Genomic DNA, 27,134 nt, shown 5'->3' with positions numbered 1-27,134 from the left:
CTAAAGGAGGAGCCTCAGCTGAACTCCTAGGCTGACGAATCCAGGCTGTAGTACTGGAAGAGCTAATCTTAAAGGCAGTTTTATGACCTGAAGCTCACATAATGCTTTACCTCTCTATACTGTGACCACAGTGCATGTTTGGATGTGAGCATGGTCTCAGGTCTTGTACAAATGGAGTATACCTAACACAGCATAGGAAAAGACAAGGTTTAGAGGTTGTAGGTCTACTTCAATTACAGAAATTGTATCTACCTATTCATATTAAATAGATGTAAAGCTGATGGTTTAAAGAAATGTCAGTGGAGCCAGAAAAAAAAGCATCTCCTGAGTGGCTTATGCCACAATTCTCAAGCTATGATACACGGGCAGTTAAGGAGTTATATATGCTAGCTGTACTGATTTCCAGCTACAAGCAGCTTAAGTAGATTAAATATTACCCCAGATTCTTTCTCTTAATAATACAAGAAATGTTAAGCACTCAGGAACAGGAGGGCAGCTGGTCTGCATAATCATTGAATAAGGAAAGGCCCAAGAGACACTCTTATTACAATACCCTTTTTATGAAAAATTTTGAGGTTTCCTACAATAACAGTAAAATCTAGTCCAATAATAGGGAGCAAGTACAGAATGCTGCTGAATTTAGCACCAATAAATATGCTTTCTTTGAAATGGTGAATTAGATGTGCATCAGGATCTGGTCACACTTCAAAGAATAATATGCAGAGCTGAAGATCCATCTGTTTGCTCTTGCTATCACCACTGAGGCTCCTGTATGTTAAGCAGTCTTTTGACTACTTCAAAGCATGTTTGAAGTCTTTGCTGTGCCTACCCCATGCACAAAAAAGCAAACGTGCCTTAACAATATGAGTAGCTGGTATTTTTGTTCATTTTACTTGTAAATGAAAACAATTTGTTCCTGCTATATATCATTTCTGGACTCTTTTTTTTCTTTTTTTTTTTTTTTTAGCTACGATAGCGAGGGCCGTCTAACAAATGTTACATTTCCAACTGGAGTTGTCACTAACCTTCATGGGGAAATGGAAAGGGCCATTACAGTGGACATTGAATCATCCAGCAGAGAGGAAGATGTCAGCATCACTTCCAACTTATCATCAATTGATTCTTTCTATACCATGGTTCAAGGTACTGTAAACAAAAGATTTCTCAGCAGATACTGACCTAAAACTGTTTTCTTATGGTACAAGCAGCTCCAGTAGGATGCATTAGAGGGAAACATTAGACACATAGTGTTTGGAGGAAAGGGTGATACATGCATGTTTTTATACTTACATAGAAAGAACTGGTCTGGGAAAGACTGAGTTGCAATGAAAGTAGAATTAAATATGTTTTCTAACCAATTTGCTTTTGTAAAGAGCTATGGGAAGGAGTCAGAATACCTACTTTGCATTAAAGGGGCATCTTGGAAAGGAGAGAGAAATGGATTGAAGGGGAAAGAGGTACAGAAATTGTGTGATGTGAGATTTTAGCTTTAAAATAGCATGTGACATCCCAGCAGCCACATCCTAGCAAAAGTCAGTAGTCACAGCAGGCTTAAGATTAGGCCAGAAATGCCTAATGAAACAGCAGAAAACATGTTTTGTGCCAGTCCAAAGAATATACTCCAAGGGTGGGATTTTCTTAAGTGTTTAAGCAACTTTGAAGATAGGTCCCAAAGGCATTTGTGCTCTCATGTGATACACATATTCTTACTAATCACACCCTGGGTGTTTATTACCACTGTGTCAGTTATGTGAAGTCAAGATGTTACATGCACATATTGTGTAAAGTGTGCAGACAAAGGCAGACTCTTAACCCATGTAGGTAACCTGTGCTTCTCTTTTTTCGCATTTTCAGATCAGTTAAGAAACAGCTACCAGATTGGTTATGATGGCTCCCTGAGAATCCTGTATGCCAGCGGCCTGGACTCACACTATCAGACAGAGCCACACGTGTTGGCTGGCACTGCCAACCCAACAGTGGCAAAGAGAAACATGACCCTCCCAGGGGAGAATGGGCAGAACCTGGTGGAGTGGCGATTCCGGAAGGAGCAAGCCCAGGGAAAAGTCAACGTGTTTGGCCGAAAGCTTCGGGTAAGCACTCAGGCATGTGTGGTATCTACTGCATTCTCATTATGTGAGAGGAAATGTAAATACATTCCTGTAGGTATTGCCATCCAACAACCACAGAATACTTACCATAGACAAGCTTACTGTAGAGCTGGCAGTACTTGCTTTTATTACTTCATTTATTGGCTGTTTTTCCTTGACTCTTTTCTGTGGACTTTAAACTGTTGCTTTTAGCCTAGAATGCATTGGAATGAGTCAGGATAAAAGAATAATTTTTTGCTTTCCTTCTCTGTTTTTGCTTCTGGTACTGAATTTACACAACTGATTTTGAATCTTGTTTTAAATTATTCTACCATAAGTTAGCACAGTCCTAGGATTTTCTTTCTTTTTTTTTAATTTAAATTAAAATTGTACTAATACTTATTTATAGTAGAAAGGGGTGAACTGTGTGTGCATGTGTACGACATGTTCCTCTAACATATGTCTTTACCATTTTGTTGGCATTTCTTCTTCTTATATAGTGAGTGAAATATAAGTAGGAAGCAAAGTACGATTTATGACAGCTACTTGGTAAAGACAGCATAGATAAAGCATTTAAAATTGGGTACCATTTCAAGACCACATCTGAGGTGTGACTTACTATTAGACCTGAACTCAGTTCTTTAAAATAAGACCTAGGCAGTATATCAAATGAAGGTAACTAATTTCAGACCACTCAACTTCTAAGAGGTAATGTGTCATTTTAAATCTTAAAATAGTTTATACCTTCTTTCGGGACGGAAAGGAAGGAATGCTGTCATGGACCTTATATTCCTCTCTACCACTTGATCTGCAAGAAGAATGGATTTTTTTCCAAGAAGAAAGAATTATTATTTGCAGTAGCTGCTCCTTAAGAACAGCATACTTGTACCTAGTTATGGCAGCTGTCTTAAATGGATAAGGAAGAAGAAAAGGAAGCCATGCTTCTGGAGCTCATCCTTGTGGTTCTGGTTGATAGGCATGTCATTACATAGCACAGTGGGATAATCCACCTGCCAATTCATTTGTGAAAGAAGACCAAGAGAAAATAAAATAACCATACCAATGGTGTGTGGTTTCGGCAGTGTGTCATGTTTTAATCCCGGCTGGCAGCCAAGCACCACCCAGCCACTCCCTCAGCCTCCCCCTGCCCCAGGGGATGGGGAGAGAATTGGAGGGGTAAGTGTAAAGAGACTCATAGGTTGAGATTAAAACAATTTAATAACTGAAATAAAATTTTAATAATAATAATAATAATAATAATAATAATAATAATAGAACATACAAATGAGTGATGCACAATGCAGTTGCTCACCACCGACTGATGCCCAGCGCGTTCCCAGCTAGCAATCCCAGAAGAGAAAAAATGCTAAAACCGCAATCCCAGAAGAGAGACAGCTTTCCAGTCAACCCTCATCTATATACTGAGCATGACGTTGTAAGATATGGAATATTCCATTGGCCAGTTTGGGTCCATTCCTCTGGCTGTGCTCCCTCCCAGACTCTTGTGCACTGGCACAGTAGCAAGACATGGGAAGTTAAAAGTCCTTGATTTCTTAGCAACAACTAAAAACATCAGTACATTATCCATATTCTTCTCATACCAAATCCCATACTGAATCCAATGCATAGCACTATTCTAGCTACTAAGAAGAAAAAATTAGCTCTATCCCAGCCAAAACTAGGACAGCAGTGAAACAAATCACCATGAGTTCAGTTCGCAAAAGTGAAGCAAAATTTTGGCATTCAGGTGCAGAGGTAAAAGAAGTGTCATGGGCAACTTTAACTTGGAAGAGTTAACAGGAAAAAAGGAACAGCAGAGGAAAAGGAAAGATTTAACAAGATGGAGGGGAAAGTGAGAGATTATAGAGTAGGATAAAATAGTCATAATTGAAAGTGTATATACAAACGGAAGAAGTAGGGCCGGTGGAGAATATGGGCTAATAAGAGAAAAATGCCTCAGAAAAAAAATAAACTTGTCAGCAAAGAAAAAAAGAAGGGTTTTTGAAGTTGATTTACATGGGAAGATATTACAGAAATGTTGCTCGGGGGTGGATGGGGGAACATAGGAAAGTAGAAAAAGAAAACAACAGAAGAACAGGAATAACTTAGGGAGCTCATCATTTCCATCTACAGACATATCAGTAACATTTTACTGTGAAGACAAACGTAGACAAAAAACAGTGACAAAATGTATTGCCAGTAATGTACTCATATATATGACACTTTCACTGGCTTATATATATGCAGTATCTAACATTACAAAGTACATTCTCAGGTACTCTCTTGGTTTTCTATCTTGTATTAGTTCTACCCACTAGTAGTTGTCTTTATAAAGACATGAATTAGGAATTATGTCACCCTCCCTTAACTTTTGTTCAGACTTGTCTTGTAATTGTTCAGTAAGCTAGTTTTGTCCGTGGACCTGTATGTTTGGTCTGTAGACCAGCCTCTGGCAGAGGTCCTGACAGTCCTCTACATGAAGGAGCCATTTTAGGGCATTTGTATTGAGGCCAGACAAATCCTCACTCACAAGGGCAAGGGTCTCAAATAAAGGAACTGGTATGAGCTCTGTCTCAAGGGATGCCCCCAGAGTAGACAGGTAACAGAGATGAGGGAACTCACAGGAAGAGTTTGCTCTGCCTCCTCCTGAGACCTGGCATGCTCCAAGCTCCGCAGAGATCCCCAGTTTTCACATTACCTCTTGAATCTCTCTGTAAGACACAGCAATATACTTCTACTCCTAATGGGGGAATCAGAGTCAGATTTTATACTTCTCATTGGGAAGAAAAACAGGAGTTTAAGCAGAGCAGGATAGGTGGACCCTAAAATACTGAAACGTAGCAGAATGGTAGGTAGGGACTGTCAAGAGACTCAGTTTTGTGTCATTAAGTGTTTCTTGATTGAAAATTTCCTGAATTACTATTTTTATCATAATGAAACCCAGAGGTTTCAAATATATTTGGAGTATGACTGTCTTAGACGCAATAAAAACATTCAAGTTTTGCTGTAAAAGCATTTCGGTAGCAGAGCTGTTGATAAGAAACGCTTCAGTTGAAGGCAGTACTTTAGCTGACATATGTTATTCCAGCCCCATACTGACCAATGAAAGAAGCTATATCACCAACACTTGTTGTTATTGTAACTGCGATCTGTATTACGAGATTATGCAGACACAGCCATAATTTCACCAAAAGCTTGCATGTCTGAATGCAAGAGCTCTGTCAGCAGAATCTGGAAGCATGAATCTAGCTGGAGAAAGAGGCACTTCCTTTCTTTCCCCTCGTATCCTGCCTTTACACAGACCAGACAGATGGAAAGTGAGAAGGCAAGGGATGTTATTATCCCATTTAGCAGATAAGGTAGCGAGACAGCCAGATTAAGTACTTTGCTGCGATTTACACCGGAAGGATGTGCTTAGCCAAGAAATTAACCACGATTGCTTGGACATCTGCCTTAATCATAAAACCACCCTTCCCTCTTTGCCAATTCAGAAATCAGAAGTGCCCATTCTCACTTCAGTGACAAGAAAATTAATAAAAATCATAATTAAATGTAAAATAAGGAAGGGAAGATGGAGAGAAAGGAAGGAAGAAAAAGATCGGAGAAGCAAAACAGGCAGGGAGATGCAGAGATGAGTGGAGGCATGTGTGGGAGAAGCTCAGGAATAAAAGCCAGAGATAAACAAGATTTAAGAGTGAATTTAGGCAAATTAGGAAAGATTAGATGTTGGACAATTTGAACAAAACCTACTTGAAAATTAAGAAAGAAAAAAAAAAGACAAAAGGAAGTGAATGGGAATGCTTCATAGTTAAGTTTAACCTACTTCTAGAATCAATCTTGTAGTGTTAATTCTTAAAAAAATATTTAAATAACATTTGATGTCTCATTAAACAGATAAAGTGCCTATTTTGCATCTGCTAGACTTTGTGTTCCTTACTTAGATTTAAATGAAAATATGATTTTTGTTCTGAAATTGATAGTGCAGATTGTTCTCGTGTCAGTGATTTCATCTTAAAAAAGAGAAAGGTAATGCAGATAGATAGGCAGATATAAGCAAAACTGAGCATTTGTAGGATTTTTTTTCATATTTGCCTATGACCCATCACCAGCACTTTAATACCTTTTATGCCAATAATAAAGGATCTAATTTATATTGATCTTTTAGAAGCTTATCAGCCTCAGGGTGTAAGGACCAACATCCATGATATATGGATTTTTGAACATGCAGCCCTGACAAATGCAAAAATCCTCCACTCGTTTCTTTGCTCAGGATATCTATTCTCTTGTTCTTTTCTGAATGTTATTTAGCCATCTTTCTTCACCTCTTTGTAATGTATGCATCAAGTACTTGAAAAGGAATTTTAAAAAAATTCTTAATACTTATGGCTATATGTCCATTTGTTCCCTACTTCCCATATGTTAGCAAATACAATGTTAAAAAATCTTAGTTAACAGTGTTTCACACCCAGCTGGAATAACTTTTAAAAGACACAGCTGATAAATAGTTTACAGATGAACAAAGAAATCCTGGGAGCCTGTTTGAGACCACTAAAAACAGTTCAATGCAGAGGGGAATGAAAAGTACAAAGATACTGATGTGGGAAAAGAAAAACAGACATTTTCCTTTCATAAATACAAAGATGAGAGCTGATTAAATGAAACTGAAGGTTAGTGTATTTAGGACACTAAAGGGCTGGGGGGGGGGGGTATTTAAATGTTAAAGTCTTAGACAGAAAATCACTATCAACCACTATAGTTTACATATATAAATAATAGTTTTCAACATAAATGTATCTAGGCTAAGCTTTAATTTCAAATCAAAATAGTTATAACCTTCAAAGCATTTATAAATGTTTTCCAGTGGTTCAGTAGTCTTCCAGTCATTTATGGCTTTAAGTGGTCAGTTAACTAGGCAGAAGACGTAATCCTCTACTAAGGATTTCAGCCTCATAAATACATTGCAACAGTGGATGGTATACTGAGTTAAACTTCCATTCCACCCAGAAGGGGAAAGCCTGTGTTCTAAAAACTGTTTAATCTTAATTTGAAGATTTAACATGCTTTTGAAGATCTTAATTTTGTATTTACTCTTTGTATTTGAAAAATACTTGCTGTGGAGGATTAGGATTCAGTTCTTTCTTAGCGTGATTGTTATAAGCTGGACAAGCAGTTTCTGAGAATATGTTTCAATACTAATTTGCTAGATATACTTCGGACTGACTACAAAAGAAGTAGTTTGTTTGCTGAAGTGGACCCATTTATTACAGACGTTTTCAGTGCATATCTTTCAGTATTTTCTTAACAGTTAACTAAGCATCAAGAAAGAACACATTGCAACAAATTATGGGCCATCTCTTCATATAATGAGACCTTCTAAAGTAGATGCTAATATAGTGCCTTACATTTATATCAAGAAGTTGCTAAAATAATTTACGCACAAAGCAAATCAATCACTGTAAATGGTATTTAAAGAATAGCTAGCTTTGTGGAAATAATAGGTGGCTAGGGTTTGAACAGCATGATTTATTGTGTCATTTTGTTTGCTTTAAAAAGGTTAATGGCAGAAACCTCCTTTCAGTTGACTTTGATCGAACCACAAAGACAGAAAAGATCTACGATGACCACCGTAAATTTCTTCTGAGGATTGCCTACGACACATCAGGGCACCCCACTCTGTGGCTACCGAGCAGCAAGCTGATGGCTGTCAATGTTACCTATTCATCCACAGGTCAAATAGGCAGCATACAGCGAGGGACGACTAGTGAAAAAATAGAGTACGATGGACAGGGAAGGATAGTGTCTAGAGTGTTTGCTGATGGGAAAACTTGGAGTTACACATATTTGGAAAAGGTAAAGAACACTCAGGTTTTACAAAATGCTTGGAATGTGCTGAAATTCTACAGCATCTGACTGCTGCATACAAAGCAAAAACAGGTTGCAGAAGCACATTTCAATTATTCTAAGTATCAACATGAGATTCCTAGGGGAATGTTTTATACAATAGATATGTAATCACACTGTAGCTAATTGCTAGGAATTGATGTGGTTTTAAATTATTAAGGCCACTGACTAACAAGAAGCATCTGTATTTACCTTTTATCTTAACACTTAAAATAAGGTACAGGGACTAGATCTCTGCAATGTAATTCAGTTGATAAGAATTTGTAAATTCTTCACTGTTGGTTTTTTTTACTACCAAGAAAAGCTCTTGTTTCTAAATAGTTACAGCTATCAATTTGTACTTGCTATATGTTGTAGCATCAAAATAAACAATAGGCAAAAAATTAGGAATCTTCATTATGTAAAATGATTGCTGAATGATAGCTCTCCCTCTAGAAATATCTGTGAAAATCACCCTTGTGAGATTTCATGCCTGCTATGCAAAAAGAGAAGCCATTTCTTTCTGGGGTTTAAATGTATTTCTGTTGAAGCTGTGGCTCAGCAAATACTGTTTACTAGTCATTGCAGACATAATTTAGTCAAGACCTATGATACACAATGGCCACACATCAGAAAAATGTCAGAATAATTCCAAGTAGCTCCTTTTGATATAAATAATCAAACCATTCTTTTGCCTATGTCTGAAAAGCTTACAGAACAAGAACATAGTATTCACAGATCTCAGGCTATTCAAATTCTTCAAAATCATCTCTAATTGTAGGGAAGAAATTGTATCTCCCATATGTTGTTCTCCCCGTGAGTTAATGGCTCTAAGACAGTTTTACTTCTTTCCATATTAAACATGACTTATCTGAATCCATTGACAATCTGCTGTTTAGCTGTGAGTGCTTGATAAAAGAGTGATACAGTCATAACAAGTAGCAAATTATGAATGTGGAACTACTAATTACAGAACCCCTTACAATTAAGCATCCAAGTAAATTAGGCAGGGAGATGTTAACAACATGTAAGGTCAAGGATAACTCAATTAAAGAGGAGATAATTTTCTCAAGTGGGAATGTCACATTTTTTGTGAAGAAATAGTATCGGTATATTGGGGGGGGCGGGTACTCCACCATTTGTCACATGGTAAAAATCTGTTCTTAATTTTCAGTCAATGGTTCTTCTGCTTCATAGCCAACGGCAGTATATCTTCGAATATGATTTGTTGGATCGACTTTCTGCTGTCACCATGCCCAGTGTTGCTCGTCATACCATGCAGACTATCCGCTCCATTGGCTATTACCGGAATATATACAACCCCCCAGAAAGTAATGCTTCTGTTATAATGGACTACAATGAAGAAGGGCAGCTCCTTCAAACTGCTTTCCTGGGGACAAGCCGAAGAGTATTATTCAAGTACAGACGGCAGACGAAGCTCTCAGAAATTTTATACGATAGTACAAGAGTTAGTTTTACTTACGATGAGACAGCAGGAGTCCTGAAAACAGTAAACCTCCAAAGCGATGGTTTTATCTGCACCATTAGATACAGGCAAATTGGCCCACTGATTGACAGACAGATTTTCCGCTTTAGTGAAGACGGAATGGTAAATGCCCGATTTGACTACAGCTATGACAATAGCTTCAGAGTGACTAGCATGCAAGGTGTCATCAATGAAACCCCATTGCCTATTGATCTCTACCAGTTTGATGATATCTCTGGCAAAGTTGAACAGTTTGGAAAATTTGGAGTTATATATTATGATATTAACCAGATCATTTCAACAGCTGTAATGACCTACACAAAACATTTTGATGCACATGGCCGCATCAAGGAAATTCAGTATGAAATATTTCGGTCATTAATGTATTGGATTACAATTCAGTATGATAACATGGGACGAGTGACAAAAAGAGAAATTAAGATCGGGCCATTTGCCAACACCACAAAATATGCTTACGAATATGATGTAGATGGTCAGCTCCAGACAGTTTATCTGAATGAGAAAATAATGTGGCGATACAACTATGACCTGAATGGCAACCTCCACTTGCTCAACCCCAGTAGCAGCGCCCGTTTAACGCCACTTCGCTATGACCTGAGAGACAGAATAACTCGGCTAGGAGATGTTCAGTACCGCTTAGATGAAGACGGATTTCTGCGGCAGAGGGGTACTGAAATCTTTGAATACAGTTCAAAGGGCCTTCTTACTCGAGTTTATAGCAAAGGCAGTGGGTGGACGGTGATTTACCGTTATGATGGACTTGGACGACGAGTTTCCAGTAAAACTAGTCTTGGACAGCACCTCCAGTTTTTTTACGCAGACCTTACTTACCCAACCAGGATAACTCATGTATATAACCACTCAAGTTCTGAAATCACATCTCTTTACTATGATCTCCAAGGACACCTTTTTGCCATGGAAATTAGCAGTGGAGACGAGTTTTATATTGCATCAGACAATACGGGGACACCACTGGCTGTTTTCAGCAGCAATGGTCTCATGCTTAAACAGATTCAATACACTGCTTATGGAGAGATCTATTTCGACTCTAATCTTGACTTCCAGCTGGTAATCGGATTCCACGGAGGCTTATACGACCCACTGACCAAGCTAGTCCACTTTGGAGAAAGAGATTATGACATACTGGCAGGCCGGTGGACAACTCCTGATATTGAAATCTGGAAGAGAATTGGGAAGGATCCAGCTCCTTTTAATTTGTACATGTTTAGAAATAACAACCCAGCCAGTAAAATACATGATGTGAAGGATTATATCACAGGTAAAAGATCATACCACAGGTTGCAAGACTGTCTCACACTTGCTCAGAAATTTACCTTTCTGTGTTCTCATAATCTGGAATCTGATTATCTGGGTTACAGGCTGAGGATATTGTCTGGGGAAGGTTAGTAAACAAATTCTCAGGGAAGATAATTGTTCAGAAAAGTACCTGGCATTTAGAACCAGATAGACAAAATTATTTTAGCTTGGGGGTGCTGGAACTGCAGACATCCAATTTAGACTGGAATTCACAATTTTGGTGAAGTACCTAAAGATGTCCTATTTGGAAAAGTTCTTTATGAGGAAGCATTAAGCACTTAACAATGAGAATAATTACAGCAAACACATTTATCAGGAATAGTGAAATGGCAAATGGGAGATCTTGAAAATATCTTATGTAGCTTTAGACATTGATTTAGGTACCTGTGTAAGAAATTAAGATCTACAGGCCATTATTAGCTTTCAGGTTCAGGTAACTAAACATAAACCTTGTGCCCTACGCCGTCGTTATGGTGCTTTAATATTAGACTGTTGACCCAAAAACATAATTCAAAGCATCTCAGTATACAGAGGGATTGGGTTTTCCAAAGTCCATTTTGGAGTACCAGAGGAATACATCTCTTCCTCTCCCACTGACTGAACTATAGCACAAGGTGCCTCAGCTAGAGATGTTGAGAGAGGAAAGAGGAGCCCTAGGTTCTCATTCCAATACTGTTACACATTACCCAGTGCTCTTACAGTGAAAAAAATAGACTCCTTGAGCAAGTAGAGGAGTAAGAACTCCTCAAGACCCTTTATGAGAATCTCCTTACATGTGGATTAGTCAGGCTTCTTCATGGCTCTGGGCTACTAAGCAGTAAAAAGTGCATATTCATGGACCAAAAAGACCAAAGACAAGAGGGAGTAAGACTGTAAGGTAGCAAGGGCATGGAGGGGTCTTTCTGTGACCAGTTTAACTCATTAACATGGCAAAAAATATTCACTGGAAGTTGATTGATATTTGCCAGGGTAGGTTTTTGCAAGACTACTAATGTGAATGGGCTAAGAAAGAGAAGACCAATAAGCTCCAAGGCCAGCACAAAGTAATGAGTACACAGCCAGGAGCGGGGAAGAAGGAGTAGGATATAGAAGAAGGAGTATGAACTTCTCTTTTGGTAACAAAAACCTGCTAATGTGCCACCTCTTGTATAGCTGAGTTATTAGGGAACCTATATGCTTTTTGTGGGTCTAGAGTTAGTGATGATTACACGTCATCAGAAGTTCTGAAAAATGCATTGCTCAGATACATTTGAATTTTCGTATTTGAGTAGATGTAAATAATCCGAAATATTTTACACAGACAGCGCCAGACTACAGGAGGGGCTCAGCCCCACTTACTTACAAGTTGTAAGACTACCCAGAGCATCCTGGGAATCAAGTGGGTTTGCATTAATTTAACAAACAGCACCTGTTAACAGGGTTGCTAACAGGCTGCCTGGGAGCAAGGGTAATAACAGACCTTTGAATCTGTCCCTTTTTTAGCAGCATGTGCTGTAGGGAATGCAGTTGCAATCAGATTCTTTGTGGCATTGAAAATGATGCACTTGGTTCAAAAATTGCCTTCAAAATACAGTTTTAGTTCTTAACATCTTTGAGGTATGGAATACATAGACACACACTGCTCATATAAGGTTATCATAATTAGTAATTTGGTTGACTGGCAGTTTTAGATGCAGAGCCTCATGAGACATATCTGGAAAGGTTAGAAATTATTTTAAGGTAAATAATTTTTTATTCTTTCAACATTTGGAAAAATTTCGTTCCTTGTTCCACTTATTTGGGGTTTTCGTAAATGAAAACTACTAGACTTGGTAAGGAGCACTCTGCCAACGTCTGCTTAGTATTTGTGAAAGGGTATTCAGAAACAAGGCAGAGCACCCATTCTTGCCCAACAATTGTTAACTAATTAATTGTTGGCATGCCTAATTTATTTATTTTTCACAGAACACAAAATGTATCATAAATAATATTATCTAATGCTAATTTCATATCCTACCTGCTTACTGATAGAACTGTAATACATTTCATTAGCTTTTAGTTTCATTGGTCCAACTTCATCTTGAAGAGGGCGAGATTTCTCTTGAATCAACATAAAATAGTGGCCAAATCATTTAAAAGGTAATTGACCATATAGGTATTATTTCAGGGCTAGTGTGAAGACATTACAAGAACACATACATAACAAAAGGACAGGATGTGCTCTGCAGTACTTTCTCTTTTTTACTAGGTTTTAAAGTATTAATGATGAAGGTGCAACATAAAGCATGTTCAGCCTGACCATGAAATCCCAATAAGTTTAGGCTGTATTAGAAGGAGATCTCACTTTAATTGTGCTCCTGTAGTTGTTCTGGACGTCACTGAGGCCTTCAGAATCGCTGAAACCTGCAATACCTTTTAAATGAGCACAGTGCAACTCTGGCATGGAATAGATGTTTTCTTGTAGGTTTAGAACTTCAAGTCTTCTGTATAGGCTTGCTATTCTAGCTTTAGCACAAATCTAAACCACACATATCAGAATGAGGACTGTTGAACAATTTTCATGTTACAGACGGAAATCAACCATGCCAAAAGCTATTTCATGCAACAATTGATTGCAAAATACAGAACAATTCTAATATTTTTCTCTTTTTTTAAATAATTCTCTTTCAGATGTTAACAGCTGGCTGGTGACATTCGGCTTCCATCTGCACAATGCCATTCCTGGTTTCCCTGTTCCGAAATTTGATTTAACAGAACCTTCTTATGAACTTGTGAAGAGCCAGCAATGGGAGGACATACCAGTAAGAAACAAAACTAAACATACAAATGGGACAAGACAGAATGTTCCCTCTATTCAGATGTTATTAGACATGGATAGTCCTGACAGGGTTACTTGCTAAGTTAAATCTGAACAGTGCTTTTCAAACCTCTCATTTTTATCTACTTTCAAAAGAATTTAAGAAATTACAGATAGTGTTTTTTCTTACAGATTTGCTAAGTTAGGTACCATTTGAAATAAGCTTTTGTTTGCTTTCAGCAATAATAAAAATTCAGAAAGACAATAATCAATGAAAAGAAGTTTAAGACCCTTTAAAGATGTCTAAGTTTCGTAGCAGAAACTGGAGAGATTAGATTTGTATGAATACTATGCCTGAAGGCAGAAACTGAACACTGTAGTAAAAAATAGACTGAAATAAACAGAAGAACGGGTGATATAAATTATGCATACCATGCACCACTACAATTTTACTTCTCTTTAATATTAACCATGTTTTATATGTAAAGATAAAATATTGAAAATGAAATTACCTGAGGTAAAACCCATTACATTACATAAAACCAAAACTCCAGGTGCTGACGAAGTTCTTTGGGAGGAAAAAAATGAACTTCAGTCCTGAAAACCTGCTACAGTTTTAAATTATGGAAGAAACAAATGTGGAAGTTAAAGTCTAAATCTGCTATTTAAGAAAATTATATTTACGAATCAAATTTACTCAAAAATCAAAGATCTATGCTCTCAAAAATCCTACAGTTCTCAGTTAAGGAAGTGTTAAGAGACAGTAAAACAGATAATCCCATTGTGAGCAGTCAAAACCAGATCTCTTCTTACAAGAATCGTGATAGAGAACTTTACGAGATTAAAAGATAATACGATCTTGAAGAATCTTACAACCTAATTAAGACAAAAAATCATCAGAAGGATGGCCCAGCAGAAGGGAGCATATGGAAGCTAATTTTGCATGCATGAAGTGACCCACTAAATATATACATATATTTTTAATAGCCAGGGATTGAGTAGCAGGGAAAGACCTTAAGAGCACAGCATGAGAATAGTGTCTCTCATGAGCAGTAGAAGCAGTGAAGGAGGAGCACTGCAAGTACTCCATGCAAGGTGGTTGTATCAGGAGATAAGAGACCTGTCATCAGGCATGGCTGTGAAGAACTATCAGAGGTTGTTTATTTAGAGCTCAAATGCTAAAGAATGCAGTTATCCACTAACACCAGCAAAGGTGCACCAAGAAGAGAACCAGTCTGGCCAAAGAGAAGAGAGCAGACAGCTAGTTGTCAGAAGTCTTCAGGAAAGAGCTCAACAACATGAGGAGTGCCAGGGGCATGTGACATGACAGAGAGAGAGAAGTGGGAGGAAAACAAAGAATCAAAATTCAGAGGTAGGAAGAAGCTGTGACTATGATATTCACTGTTGAACAAGCAAATACAACCAGGAGCCAGAAGTAAACACACAAACCACTTAGTATTTTGAAACATTCTGGAGTGAGCTTTACCCAGCTCTGAGGTTTTGCTTCAGAGCTCTGAGGTTACATGTTAAAAATAAACAAACTTTGTCATTATGAAGTTGCTATAGCATCTCACTGATGAGCGTGCTGTCTAGAATATATTTTGTGCTCAATGGCTTTCACATAGGATTTACAACAGCTGAAATCCATACTTGTTAGCAAGTGCAGGCTGGAATCTGCCACATTCAAGAAGAGTTGAGAGTCCAAGTCAATTCATAATTCCCTCAGGAACTGTCCCCTCCAGAAACCTGGCCTCATGGCAGAGCAGAGAAGCCTTTGCAAGCCCTTTGCCAGGCTTTGATTAGCAGCAAGGCTGAATTAAGGATGTAGGAGTCTATTAAAAACTCCTGCTTGGTCTCCCACCCAGAAATTTGGGAAAAATAAACAGGTTTTTGCCTCATTTTTCAGCAATTAATCACATGGGTTAAACAGTATTTGATTGAAGGGAGAAGGGGTCAGTTGAAAGATAAACTGGATCATCTACAGAAACTAAGTACTCCTTTTCAAAAGTGCAGCCAAACCTATCTAAATCTTACTCTGTTTCCTGCTGAGACAACTGCTAAGGCAGCTGTCTGCTCCCCATCTCTGTCAATACTAGCTCATTCACAGCTTGTAGCTGTGAAGACCCAGGGTTAGACAGATAAGATGTGCCTATTCTGCACAGTTGTAAGGTCTCATCCCAACCACAGTTGATGTGAGCTGCCCTGCTAAGCTAACCATTCCTGCTAGTCGCTCCTGCTCTTCTACCTGTTCTGGCTAACGACAGTAGTTATGCTGGCAGGTCCCACTCCCCAGCTATCCAAGAGTGCATCTGACATACTTGGGCTACGTATAGCTCTTAACAGTCAAAGTAAACTTCTTTAACAGCTTCTCCTATCCTAGCTTTTCCATCTTGTGCTTTTGCACCTCACAATTGAACCTCTTATTTCCTTCCCTTTTTACACACAACTTTTCAACAAGAACACCCCAGATATGTTAAAATATGGAATACCAAGCAAGCGTATTTTAGACTTGCCCATTGGTTCATTCATTGCCCCTTGTCTTTGCTAGTTATCAACAAAGCACTCTGCTGTATTCAGGATTGCACCTGTCTGAAGTTCTGTGGGGAGAAGCTGCTCATGTCTTTTAGGCAGCATGCTGGTACTTGGAGTGAAATGGAAGCTCACGCAGCTGAATTGGCCACAGCCTTTTCCCACAGCTCTTTTTATCAGTTTCTGCAAGTATTTGCAAGAAGGGGTATCTGTCCCCAGTATTCCACCTCACTGCTCTGTACCATTTGCTTTCTTCTCTTTTACTGTAAAGAAAGACTATCATTACAGTTCGATTCCCTTCCTTCCTTTAGCAGCTTGAGGGGCTATGAGAGCCTCCTTGCAATTTGGTCTCAGACTGCAGCTACCTGAGAGACTCTATCTCCTGACTCAGCGAAAAGAAGGGCTTGTTACAGTTCTAAAGCGCAGCTTCGTGACCTGCAAAAATCTCAATTTGGATGGACTTGTGCTAGACAGGAATCACAGCTGAACAAGCTCAGAGGATGAGATGACACTGTAGTAGGACTGCTCTCACCCATATTAAGTATTAGTATTGCAAAGGTCTGTCCTGTGCTGCCTAGTAAGTAGCCTTTGAAGTTAAATCTTGGTTTTGTGCAGGTTCTCAGGGAGACAAAGAGAAAAAACACTGAACGCTATCAAACAAAATAGTCTTGTAACTCAGCAGAACAAGCAGTATGTAGATTTAATTAACTCCTTGGCACTGTCAGTTGTGGCATATCCTGTTGTCGTCCACGGGCAGCACACCAAGAAAGCCTGGCTGTTTGGCATCTAGAGGGCTACAGATGGCTGGTAAAACTTCTGTCTGTTCTTGTTTACAGCCAATTTCTGGAGTGCAACAACAAGTGGCGAGACAAGCAAAGGCTTTCCTTTCCCTGGGAAGGATGGCAGAAGTGCAGGTCAGCAGACGGAAATCCAGTGGAGAGAAGTCATGGCTGTGGTTTGCCACGGTGAAGTCTCTGATTGGGAAAGGGGTGATGCTCGCTGTCAATCAAGGCAAAGTACAAACAAACGTGCTCAACATTGCGAATGAAGACTGCATAAAAGTGGCAGCTGTTCTGAACAATGCCTACTACCTAGAAAACTTGCATTTCACCGTTGAGGGAAAGGACACGCACTATTTTATCAAGACCACCTCCCCCGAGAGTGACCTTGGGACACTGAGGCTGACAAGCGGGCGGAAGGCCCTGGAGAACGGCATCAACGTCACTGTTTCCCAGTCCACCACTGTGGTAAATGGCAGGACTCGTAGGTTTGCTGATGTTGAAATGCAGTACGGCGCTTTAGCGCTTCACGTCCGCTATGGCATGACACTTGATGAGGAAAAGGCCCGAATACTGGAGCAAGCCAGGCAAAGAGCTCTTTCCAGTGCCTGGGCCAGAGAACAACAGAGAGTAAGGGATGGAGAGGAAGGCGCCAGGTTGTGGACAGAAGGAGAAAAGAGGCAGTTGCTAAGTGCTGGAAAGGTACAAGGATACGATGGGTACTATGTACTCTCTGTGGAGCAATATCCAGAATTAGCAGACAGCGCTAATAATATACAGTTCCTCAGACAAAGTGAGATAGGAAAGAGGTAACACACTGGCTTAGCTCAGGCTGCCAAAGAGACTGTGTACCAGTGTCTTCTAAAAAGGAGACCAAACTGTTTTGCTGCATTACTACTTGAGCCTAAGCTTACATCTTTGCTCAGATTTTTTCTGTAGCACAATCCGAACAGACTCTGTAATGAAAAGAGCGCCTTCCAGAAGAATGATACTGCTAATGACAAAACTTTTTTTTTTTCTCAATGACCTTAAAGGTGATCTGCTTTAAAGAATATGTTTACATATGCATATCGCTGCACTCAAGTTGGACTGAAAAGTATTAAAAAAAAGAAGAAAAAAGAAAAAGGCCTACAGATTTTGCAACAGGCTGTCTGTTCCTTTGAGGCACTGTATTTAATTAAGATACAGACCCATACAGTGTTTCCAAATATTACTGAATTGTTGACCTTTGCTTACGAAAAGTAGTCTCTCTCTTTCTCTCTCTCCTTTTCTCTCTCTTTCTCACTGCATAGGATGTGGTATGTATCTGTTAATTTTAAAACGTGGGGCAAAAATTACGGTTTATAGACAACCCAACTGCTTTAAACTGTGCTGCTTTCTAAAAGGACATTGGCACAAGTGACTTATGCTACCATGGGAATTTAATAATGGATTTTACAATGCTAACATGGTTTGCCTTGGGGGGGAAATGGCAAGTAGAATCCTTGTTGCAGATAAGCAAAGGAAACCCTGATTTTTTTGTAAATTATGTGAGACAAGTTGTTTATGGATTTTTATATGAATTACAATTTACTGTACATCAAATATTAGTCTCAGAGGAGTTAATTTATGTAAAGTGTTTAAAAAAGTTTATACTTAAAAATAAAATCATAAAAACATGTGCTGTGTGTGATTTTTTTAAAGAAAAAGGAATTGCACCTTTTATGTTATAGCTGTACAGTATAAAGGATTATATTGTAGAGATATAACAGTGATGACTAATGTCCAAAAGTGTTAATATTTTTGTATTAGGTTTAAAGCTGTGCATCTATCACTCTGCTGATAGGATGGGACACTCCGAAGTGGCTGGCTGAATCAGACCGCAGCTCCCTCCCCTCCCGTACCTCTCCTGTCACCCAGGCCAGTGCCACTTCATCAGTCATTGTTAGAAGGCACAGTAACCAAATAAGTCTCGTTTATTATGATGGAAGACTTTAATAGGTTGGGTTTTCCTTGTCTTTTTCCAGCCCTAACGTAATAAATGGACATTTATTCATACCAGGTGGGGTTTCTGTTGTTTTTTTAGAAGCTTTGTTTCACAATGGAGAGAATAGTGTCTCAGGTGCTTGGCAAATTGTATGTAGAAGAAGAAGAAATGATGTAGTTTCATCCAGTTATGTCAACTTTGTCTTCTGTATAATACAACTCTTTTAGATGTTAATAACTCCAGATAGAAGAAGCGTACCTCTGACCTGATGCTACAGAATTGCTCTTTAGGCAGGCAGGCAGGCTGTTCAGTAGGTTCATTTCCTGGCCTTCAGCTGGCAGATCAAATCCCATTACTGTGAACACTGAACCTGGGGATGGAGAGGAAGGTCCAATTCTAGTGCCTAGGCTGCATCTCCAGACCACTGCATAGATTTGGCATGCTCTGCTCCAAGGCCCAGTATATTTGCTGCAGGACAGAACTGAAGTGTGCAGCTGGTTCCTTACAGGAAGCCTGTGGTGGCATCTATGGCATCTGTTCTACATCTTGGCTGAAACCATTCTTAGAGCTTTACTCTCATGAGCACTAAATTCAGCCACAAAAATAAATATTTTTAAGATGAGACAAAATTGGGGTTTTTTGATGTTCATTGAAATATACACAGTATTTCTATCCATGTATTATAATGACAAAACATAGTAAGTGAACGTGTCTTAACTATGAATGGTTCAAGTGGATGTAATAAAAATAGTTTTCTAACTGCTTTGTATTCTGAGAGTCTATGGTATTACATACTCTAAATTGCACATTAGGATTGTTTGATAAACAGATTTGAATTTCTCCCAGCCAAGTTGCTACCGAATCTACAGTATCAGTGCTATTACTGTATGTGTGTATTTGGTAGAACATACAGAACTAATTACACATATAATGAATGCTAATCATCTATTAGAATGAAAGCACAGATTAGTTGTTAGTATTTTTACCCTTGAAGTCTTGAGGGCCCTAAATTTAGAGAGGATGATATGTCAGACCCCAGAGGCATGTCATTGATCTACGTATTCTTTCTAAAGATGTAAAATGCTAGGTGTTTGCAGTTCTGTTGGGTGGCTCTTCCACAGCACTGTATTTAGCATGCTGTAAGTGCTCTCTGTTGAAATAGGCTCATATTCTAAATTATGTCAAATGTTTCTGTTCTGTTTGAATATGAAAAGCTTGTATAACATGTCAACAATGAAATATATCTTCTACTTGATGCGTACCAGTTCCTTCTCCTTTGTTCTGGCACCCGTAAACAACAAATTACAGTATCTGTTGGTGATCATTTCAGATAAAGTCAAATCAAGCCAATTAGTGGCCTTGTTAGTAGGTATAATGAGCCTATTTCTTGCTAAAAAAGACTTGTGATCTGGACATGCTCCTGCAGGAAATAGTGACCTTGGGGAATATATAAACAAAAGATCTTTTAAAGAAAAAAATATGCATAATTAAAAGAAGCATATTACAAAAAAAAAAAAAAAGAAAGGAGACTCTAAGTATTTTAGGCAATGCCAGTCGAAATGCTATCCTGATATTTTGAGATGTATATTTCGTCTGATTTGTATTGTTCTTTTAATTTGCCTTCTTAACTTTATATGTGTCCTGAATTTTCCACAAATTGATAACTATAGATTGCATCTAGGCTTTCCAATAAAAGCCAACCCAATGTGTGTGTGTGTGTGTGTGTTTATATTTGTTTTTTAAATCTGTATGTCAGATATTGCATCTGTGCCATTGCTTTTCTCGTATCGGAAGACGCGAACTGATCCAGTTGCACTGGTATTGATTCATTTGTTTCACAGTTGGCAGTATCTTTTTTGACTCTGTCCAATGGCCTCACCTGCTAACTCAGCAAAGTGAATTACTCCATGGGATCTCTCAGGCGGCCTACTTTAGAGAAAACATTAAATATACCTCACAAAGCCAAATCTTTTGTAGATAAGGAAAAGCCAAAGAACGAAAAAATCACGTAGAACTGTTTTCTCTCATGTCCTCCTGAGTAAAAATACAACAAAAAGTATTTGATTATAAATAAGTAGGTTGGCACTGGTAATTACATATATACACAGAAGAGATCCTTCAATCTGCATTTAGACCCACTTTGCAGAAACTGCTGACTTCAGCACTACGATATGTCAAGAGACTGCTTTGATTTTAGTTGGAACAGGCAGACTTCACCACACTCACTTTGTAGTGACAACCTCAAGTTGATAACATGTTGATCCAGCACGAATCAGGTCACTCTGCTTAGCTAACTGTGGCCTAATTTTGTTTTTTGTTTTTTGTTTTTTTTAAAAAAAGCCAGTAAGAGAGCTTTGAATGTTCACACTTGGGAGGTGAGAGATTTGCATTTGACAAGGGAAAAAAAAAAGCCAGTTACCACTGCCACTCTCTTCAGAGGCACTTTTAAAGTGGTGGCTGAAAGACTGTAGAAGAAAAAACACTGCATAAAGTAACAGCTTAAAATTATTGTCTATGAGAGAATAGGCTGCATTCACAGAGAATCTGAGATGACAAAATGTTTGAATTCTGTTTTCAGAAAAAAAAAGAAAAACAAATAATCTAAAAGTGTTAATACGCTGTTTTACTGCTAGCTCCAGAATGGCAAGCTACAGCGATACATATGGCCAGCTTGAGAACCTTTAAGAAAAAGAGGAAGAGACTAGTGTGCAACTCTTTGGGGATGGGAAATACAAAGCAAAGATGCTTATTAGAAACAGCTTCTAAGCAGCTTATTAGAAGCTGCTTATTTGACACTTATTAGAAGCTGCCAGGGTTAAAAATAAGCCAGAGCAGAAACCATCACACAGCATAAACTGAACAGCACAGGCGTAGTGAAATCATACCCCTAACTGCAAAGCCACATCCAAACCAACCAGACTGATCAGCTTCTCATCTACAGCCAATTAGTGCTAAGGACTAAATATGCAATGCTTATAAAATTAAATTGATCTTTGACTGTACACACAAGTTGCTGGGGCTCAGTGATCCAAAAAAAAAGCCAAAATGAAAACCAGCTAATTGATGGGTAGGTGCCAATTTTCCCTCCCTTGGAAAAAAGGAACACATGGTCTATAGCTGTTGTGCTGATGGACAGAGCTGAAGACTTTAATTTTTTCCTCTGAAGTTTTCAGCTTTGTGGCAAAGTGACCATATGAGGCAAATTTAACTGTGTGAGTGCCTAAGCTAGACCTATAAAAAAAGTCAAAACACTAATAACAGATAAAACCCCCACTCCTCCCCCCCCAGCCCATTTTTCAACAGGAGTAACATAAATAAGGATCCCAGCAATTAATTAAGTCCATCACCAAAATCTGAAAAAATTCAGTTTGTCTGTTCATCCATCCCAGAAACCTGAGTATTTGTTGGAGATCACTAAAAAATAAAATATCTTAGGCCTTTCAGGGTGAAAAGATGGTGGAAAGGTTTGTTTCTCATGCCACCTCCTAATCACAAGATGCAAGACTGGCTATTGCAGTTGGCACTGTGAGGGTGACAGAGGAACACAGTCTGCCTTGCTTTAGTAACTGGATGTGGTGGGGATGGCAGGGGAAGGAGAGTGAAAGGGAAGTGGCCTGTCATTAAGTGGTCTAAAATGCAACAGTGAGAGTGAAGTCACACAGTACCATGCAAATACTGGCATGAGGATTATCTTAACTACACTAATCTTTGTACATGCCTTAAATTAAAAACAAAAAAAATTAGAAAAAATAAATATCCTGGCCTGATTTCTAGCATCACAAATGCATACAATTCTGAGTGCTAAATATTGGTCCCCATTTATAAACAAAGCAAGCTATACAGCATCACCATCCTTTTCTTTAAGTACATGAGAGTCTTAGGTGCAATTTGGAAGGTGAAGAACAAGCATAATAACATGGCAGCTCCTTAGAGTGTCATGTTTTCACAGAACCTACTTTATTGTGTTTAGTAGTTCTGCAGGTAAACTCTCTTGCTGGTAATTACTAAAACTTCCTAGGTAAATTGAGTAAACCTTTTAATTTACTAAGTTAAAATTCTGTCATTAAGGAATATAAATTTCTAGAGACACATGCATTTTTTTTTCCTACTATAAACTAAGTCAAAGCTCATAGTAACATAATTATGCAGCTTAGAGTTAATGGTTCCCACAAAGCTGTCTTAATAAAGCCTTTTGGGATTCAGGAGAAAAAGGAGGAAATTCAGAAACTAAGAACAAAGCTGGAAGGCGACAACATGTTTCAACTGGCTCTAGTTACTCAATCACACTTAAGCTGTCTGAGACAGCAGGGTGAGTGCCATGCTTTACAGAGGCACATGGGAAATTGTTATCCCACTGCAATGAAGTATTTCCACATTCCAAGCACAGGAATCATTTTAAAACTGAAATTACAGGAATGGCTATCTAATGAACCAATTAACCTTACATCAATTTAAAAAAAAAAAAAAAAAAAGTGAGGGAAAGCTAATAGAGGAATCAGTTAAGAATTCAAATCTGAGCATAACTATAGCATGTGATGCTGTAAAACGTCCATTCACTGCTGACAAGAACTAATGGGGAAAAAATGGGCTGAGGAGGCTGGGGGGGTGTATGAGACCATAATACTAGGACCAGGTGCTGGTCACCATTTTCCACAATGATGGGGAAGTACATACAGAAAAAAAAAATAGTGACGCCAGCATCTGCAGATGACAAAAATTGATGGAGTGGCAAATAATGGCTAGGACAGAGCAGTCATACAGAACAATATGGATCACTCGCTGAAGTGAGCCTATTCAAACAAAATGCATTTTAATACAGGCAACTCCAGAAGTAAAATATCTCAGAATAAGAAATGCAAATCTTGCTATGAAAGGTATGTAGCTGCCTACAAGAAAGCAATGACTGGAAAGAATGAGAAACGCATAACAGATAAGTAACTCATTGTGAGATGCCAGTACAATAGTGGTGGCAATGAAGAGCTCATAGAGGTGGAGAAACTTAATCAGATTACTGGCCTTGTTAAACAAGGGAAATAGGAAGGCAATGTTATCTCTGCATATGGCACCAGCAACACCACTTTTGCGTACGGTCCTGGTACACCCATCATGAAGATGCTGTTAAAACCCTGAAGAGAGAACACAAGGAGATATCACACATAAATCGGAGGCTTGGCAAAAAAAAAACATCTTGCAGGGAGAGATTTAAACAGCTCACAAAAAAAAAAAAAAAAGCCAAAGGGTGCTGTGACAATAGACTCTAAGTGCCTTCACAATAAAAAACCTCACATTGTAGTGAAGTGCTTCTGAACGGGAGAGGAGGGAAGAGGCAGTGGGTGAGAATGCAATTCTGATAAACTTCACAGTAGGAATTGGGTACTAAAACAAAAAAAAAAAAAAAAAAACAAACCAACGCGGGGGGGAAGCTCTGCTTCATGACCACTGGAACAAACTACAGAAGTAGTTTCCAGAAGCTTTTGGCAAAATAGGAGGCTATTGGAATTGGAGGTAATAGATGCTGGTGATGGGAATTTAAACCAGATGATGGCACTGTCCATTTAGCCGCACAGGAGACATCAAAGTGAAACCTTTGTAACTCTGGTAAATGCTAGACTAGAGAGCCTGGATTTGTCTTCCCCTTATCCCCTCCCCTCTTCCAACCCTGAAATACTCAAATTAATTTGATACTGACTGAAGCCAACAAAGATTATTCTAAAAAGGCACGAGTTTTTAAATGGACAGCACAAGGCTGAGGCATTTTAAAAACAGCCCTTGGTTTCCACAGCAGAGATGTGGTGTTATATTACTTTTTATAGCAGCTGATTATTAAAACTAACTAAAATAAACCTCCTCACTCTCTATTAAATCCTTTTCACGAGCGTAGTAGCAGTCAATATGCCTGCATGTTTATGTCTCCAAGGCATCCAGAGGCAAGTGTTTAGGTTAAAAAAAATAAATAAAACCTTGTCTGCGCCAACAGGGACTGCACTTTGCCCTGAGCGTACATTGCCCTCAATTACCGACTCTCCCTTCCCAGGTGTTTCATGCTGTCAGCTCCGGGGAAGGTGGGACACTATCTAGTCATGACGGTGCAAAACGAGGAGCTGCTGCCTGCAGCGCCGCCAGGGCAGGCTGGCCGTGCCGGCACCCAGAACGCGGGGATCGCCAAGCTCCTGCCCCTGCCTTACCCAGGGAAAGGAAATTGCTCCCTCCCGGCTCCTGCCCCACCTCACAAGGAAACTCAGACTTAAGGGAAGAGATTAAAGGGCGCTCCCAGCCGCAAGCGTGCTGCTGCCTGCCCAGGCATGGCGGCCCGACGCGGGGGCCGGGCCGGGCCGCACCGGGCCGAACACCGGCTCCCCCAAGTGCTTGCCCCCGCGCCATCAGCACGCAGGACGGCAGCGAGGCCGCCCCTCGAGCCCCCAAGACGCGGCGGCCCTGCCCCACGCAGGGGGCCGGGGCCGCTCACCTTGTCCCTTGGCACACGCTGTCCCCTCCTCCTCCGCCGCCGGGACGCCGCACCGCCCGCCCGGCCCCCTCAGGGCCGCTCGGCCGTGGCTCGCGCGCCCCCTGGCGGGCAGGGGAGGGACGGCAGCGGCCGGCCCCGGGCAACGGCCCTGGCGTGTGGCGGCTTTGGCCGCCATTTTATCGTCTCGGTGGCGCCCGCACGGCGCTTGGGGTGCGGGCTGTTACTGCTGCTCCACGGCCCAGCTCGCTGAGGCCGGCTTCTGGCAAAAATAAATAAAGTTAATGGTACCTCTCCCTCTCCAGTCTCTCTCTGATGTGCCGCAGCCCTGCAGAGGAGGTGGCAGGTGCTCTGGAAGGGCAGTGCAGCTTGTAGGACCCTGCCTGCTGCCCTCAGCCCGGCTGCCTGCAGACCAGCAGCACTGCCCCGTACTTGCCCCAGCCCCTGCTGCATCGCCCAGCCACAATGGTGAGTCCTGACCTGCCCTCCTAAAGCAGGGCCCTTTCCATGGCGATTTGGCCCAACTCATCAGACCCGACAATGAGTAGCTATGCTAATACCACCTTGTACCTTTTTAAATGCAATCAAAAGGTGCCAGCTTGACTGCTGGTATGTGCATTTAGTAAAATACATGTGGGGTTTTTTTGCTGTTTTTAACTGCACAAAAGGTATTTACAGATGGCTTTCATCTGTAGCCAGTGAAATGCAACAGCGTAGGGATCAACTGCTTCAGACAAAGAGCAGCCTGTTTCTCAGCTTAGCTGGAGGGGACGTGGTCTGGCTGGAGGCAGCCCCACGGTAGCTGGTAGCTGGCCATGGCCATGGGCACTGCCACAGCCTAATACCAACCCTGGGCCAATAGCTCAGCCAGCTACTGCAGGGCAACAGCCGCCTCGGCTGGGAGGGCAGAGGGGAAGGGCTTGGTCTAGTATAGTGCCACGCAGCGTATGTGCGCGTGTGCCTTGAAAGTTAATTTGTAATTTTTGCTCCTCAATAAATCAAGACAGATGCCCCTATAAATCCAGCTCCTCAGGAAGAAAGCAGAAGGCCAGGAACTGCATGGAGTAGAGAACAGGGCTATTTTTCTTTTCAGTGCCAAGAGCACATCAGTGACACTCAGCGCTGTGCTGGGTCAGGCCTTCACCCTCTACTAAGTTAATACCAACAACTCCTTCATCTAAAGGGCAGATAGTAACAGTGGGGCCCCCCTTGCACTTTTCCGCCTGCCTTTCCTCCTGTTGCAATGGCAATAGCCTCTGAAGGAGCTGCACTAATTAGTTGCTATTACACTTCTTGGGTGGTTGGAAGAACACACTGTCTCTGACCTCATGCTTTGCAATGTACCTTAACAGCTTATTACTGCTATTGCATGGCAGCAATGGTTCATTTTATAGTTACTTTGAAAGAGCCATTCCTCTAGTGCTGAAAAATAATCTAAGACTAATGCACAGTCTCTCCAGAAGACTGCTGTTAAACTGTCTATAACCAAGTGTCCAAACACTGCACAAAGCTGTTTCATTTGCTTAACATCGACTCACTAGCAATTAATATGCCTGACATAACAGTGCACTACAAGGCCCATAAAATCTGTAGCAGTAGGGGAGTGAAATGATTATAACATTTTTTTTCTTTTTTCAATAATACCAGACTACAGTTTGGGCACTGTAATCTTTTCAAAGCAAGAAGCTGAGCTGCATCTGAACAGCTGTTGTTTACTGAAGCAATAATTAGCAATGAACCAGTCAAAATACCTGCTACCTTCCCCAGCGGCTCAGCGGTCACTTGCACCCTGTGCCTGGAAGCAGAGAGGCTCTCAGCTTCACATGTAGA

The 27,134-nt window shown here is 40.1% G+C and overlaps 1 protein-coding gene and 1 long non-coding RNA gene across 3 annotated transcripts in view; one reads left to right on the top strand and one right to left on the bottom strand.

Moving 5' to 3' along the window:
- The window catches only part of TENM3 (teneurin transmembrane protein 3), a 423,548-nt gene extending 402,998 nt beyond the window's left edge, over positions 1 to 20,550 (top strand). The window contains exons 30-35 of the mRNA XM_074822768.1: positions 968 to 1,143; positions 1,855 to 2,090; positions 7,641 to 7,937; positions 9,142 to 10,753; positions 13,441 to 13,571; positions 16,933 to 20,550. Of these exons, the coding sequence (XP_074678869.1) occupies positions 968 to 1,143; positions 1,855 to 2,090; positions 7,641 to 7,937; positions 9,142 to 10,753; positions 13,441 to 13,571; positions 16,933 to 17,688 (3,208 nt within the window). The 3' untranslated portion in view covers positions 17,689 to 20,550. The remainder of the gene's footprint in view (positions 1 to 967; positions 1,144 to 1,854; positions 2,091 to 7,640; positions 7,938 to 9,141; positions 10,754 to 13,440; positions 13,572 to 16,932) is intronic.
- Positions 16,779 to 25,380, bottom strand: LOC141922821 (uncharacterized). Of its 2 annotated transcripts, none has more exons than XR_012623098.1 (5): positions 25,308 to 25,380; positions 23,858 to 23,967; positions 20,721 to 20,875; positions 19,100 to 19,211; positions 16,779 to 17,095 (listed from the first exon to the last, which is right to left on the bottom strand). It is a non-coding gene; the product is annotated as an uncharacterized LOC141922821 (long non-coding RNA). The 2 variants fall into 2 exon arrangements; XR_012623099.1 differs by having other exon boundaries at positions 16,779 to 17,070.
- Between the last annotated feature and the right edge of the window lie 1,754 nt (positions 25,381 to 27,134).

Source organism: Strix aluco, chromosome 4 (assembly GCF_031877795.1).
Source record: "Strix aluco isolate bStrAlu1 chromosome 4, bStrAlu1.hap1, whole genome shotgun sequence".
NCBI classification, from domain to species: Eukaryota; Metazoa; Chordata; class Aves; order Strigiformes; family Strigidae; genus Strix; species Strix aluco.
The sequence above is the reverse complement of the archived record's forward strand: the minus strand, read 5'-3'. Positions and strand labels throughout refer to the sequence as shown.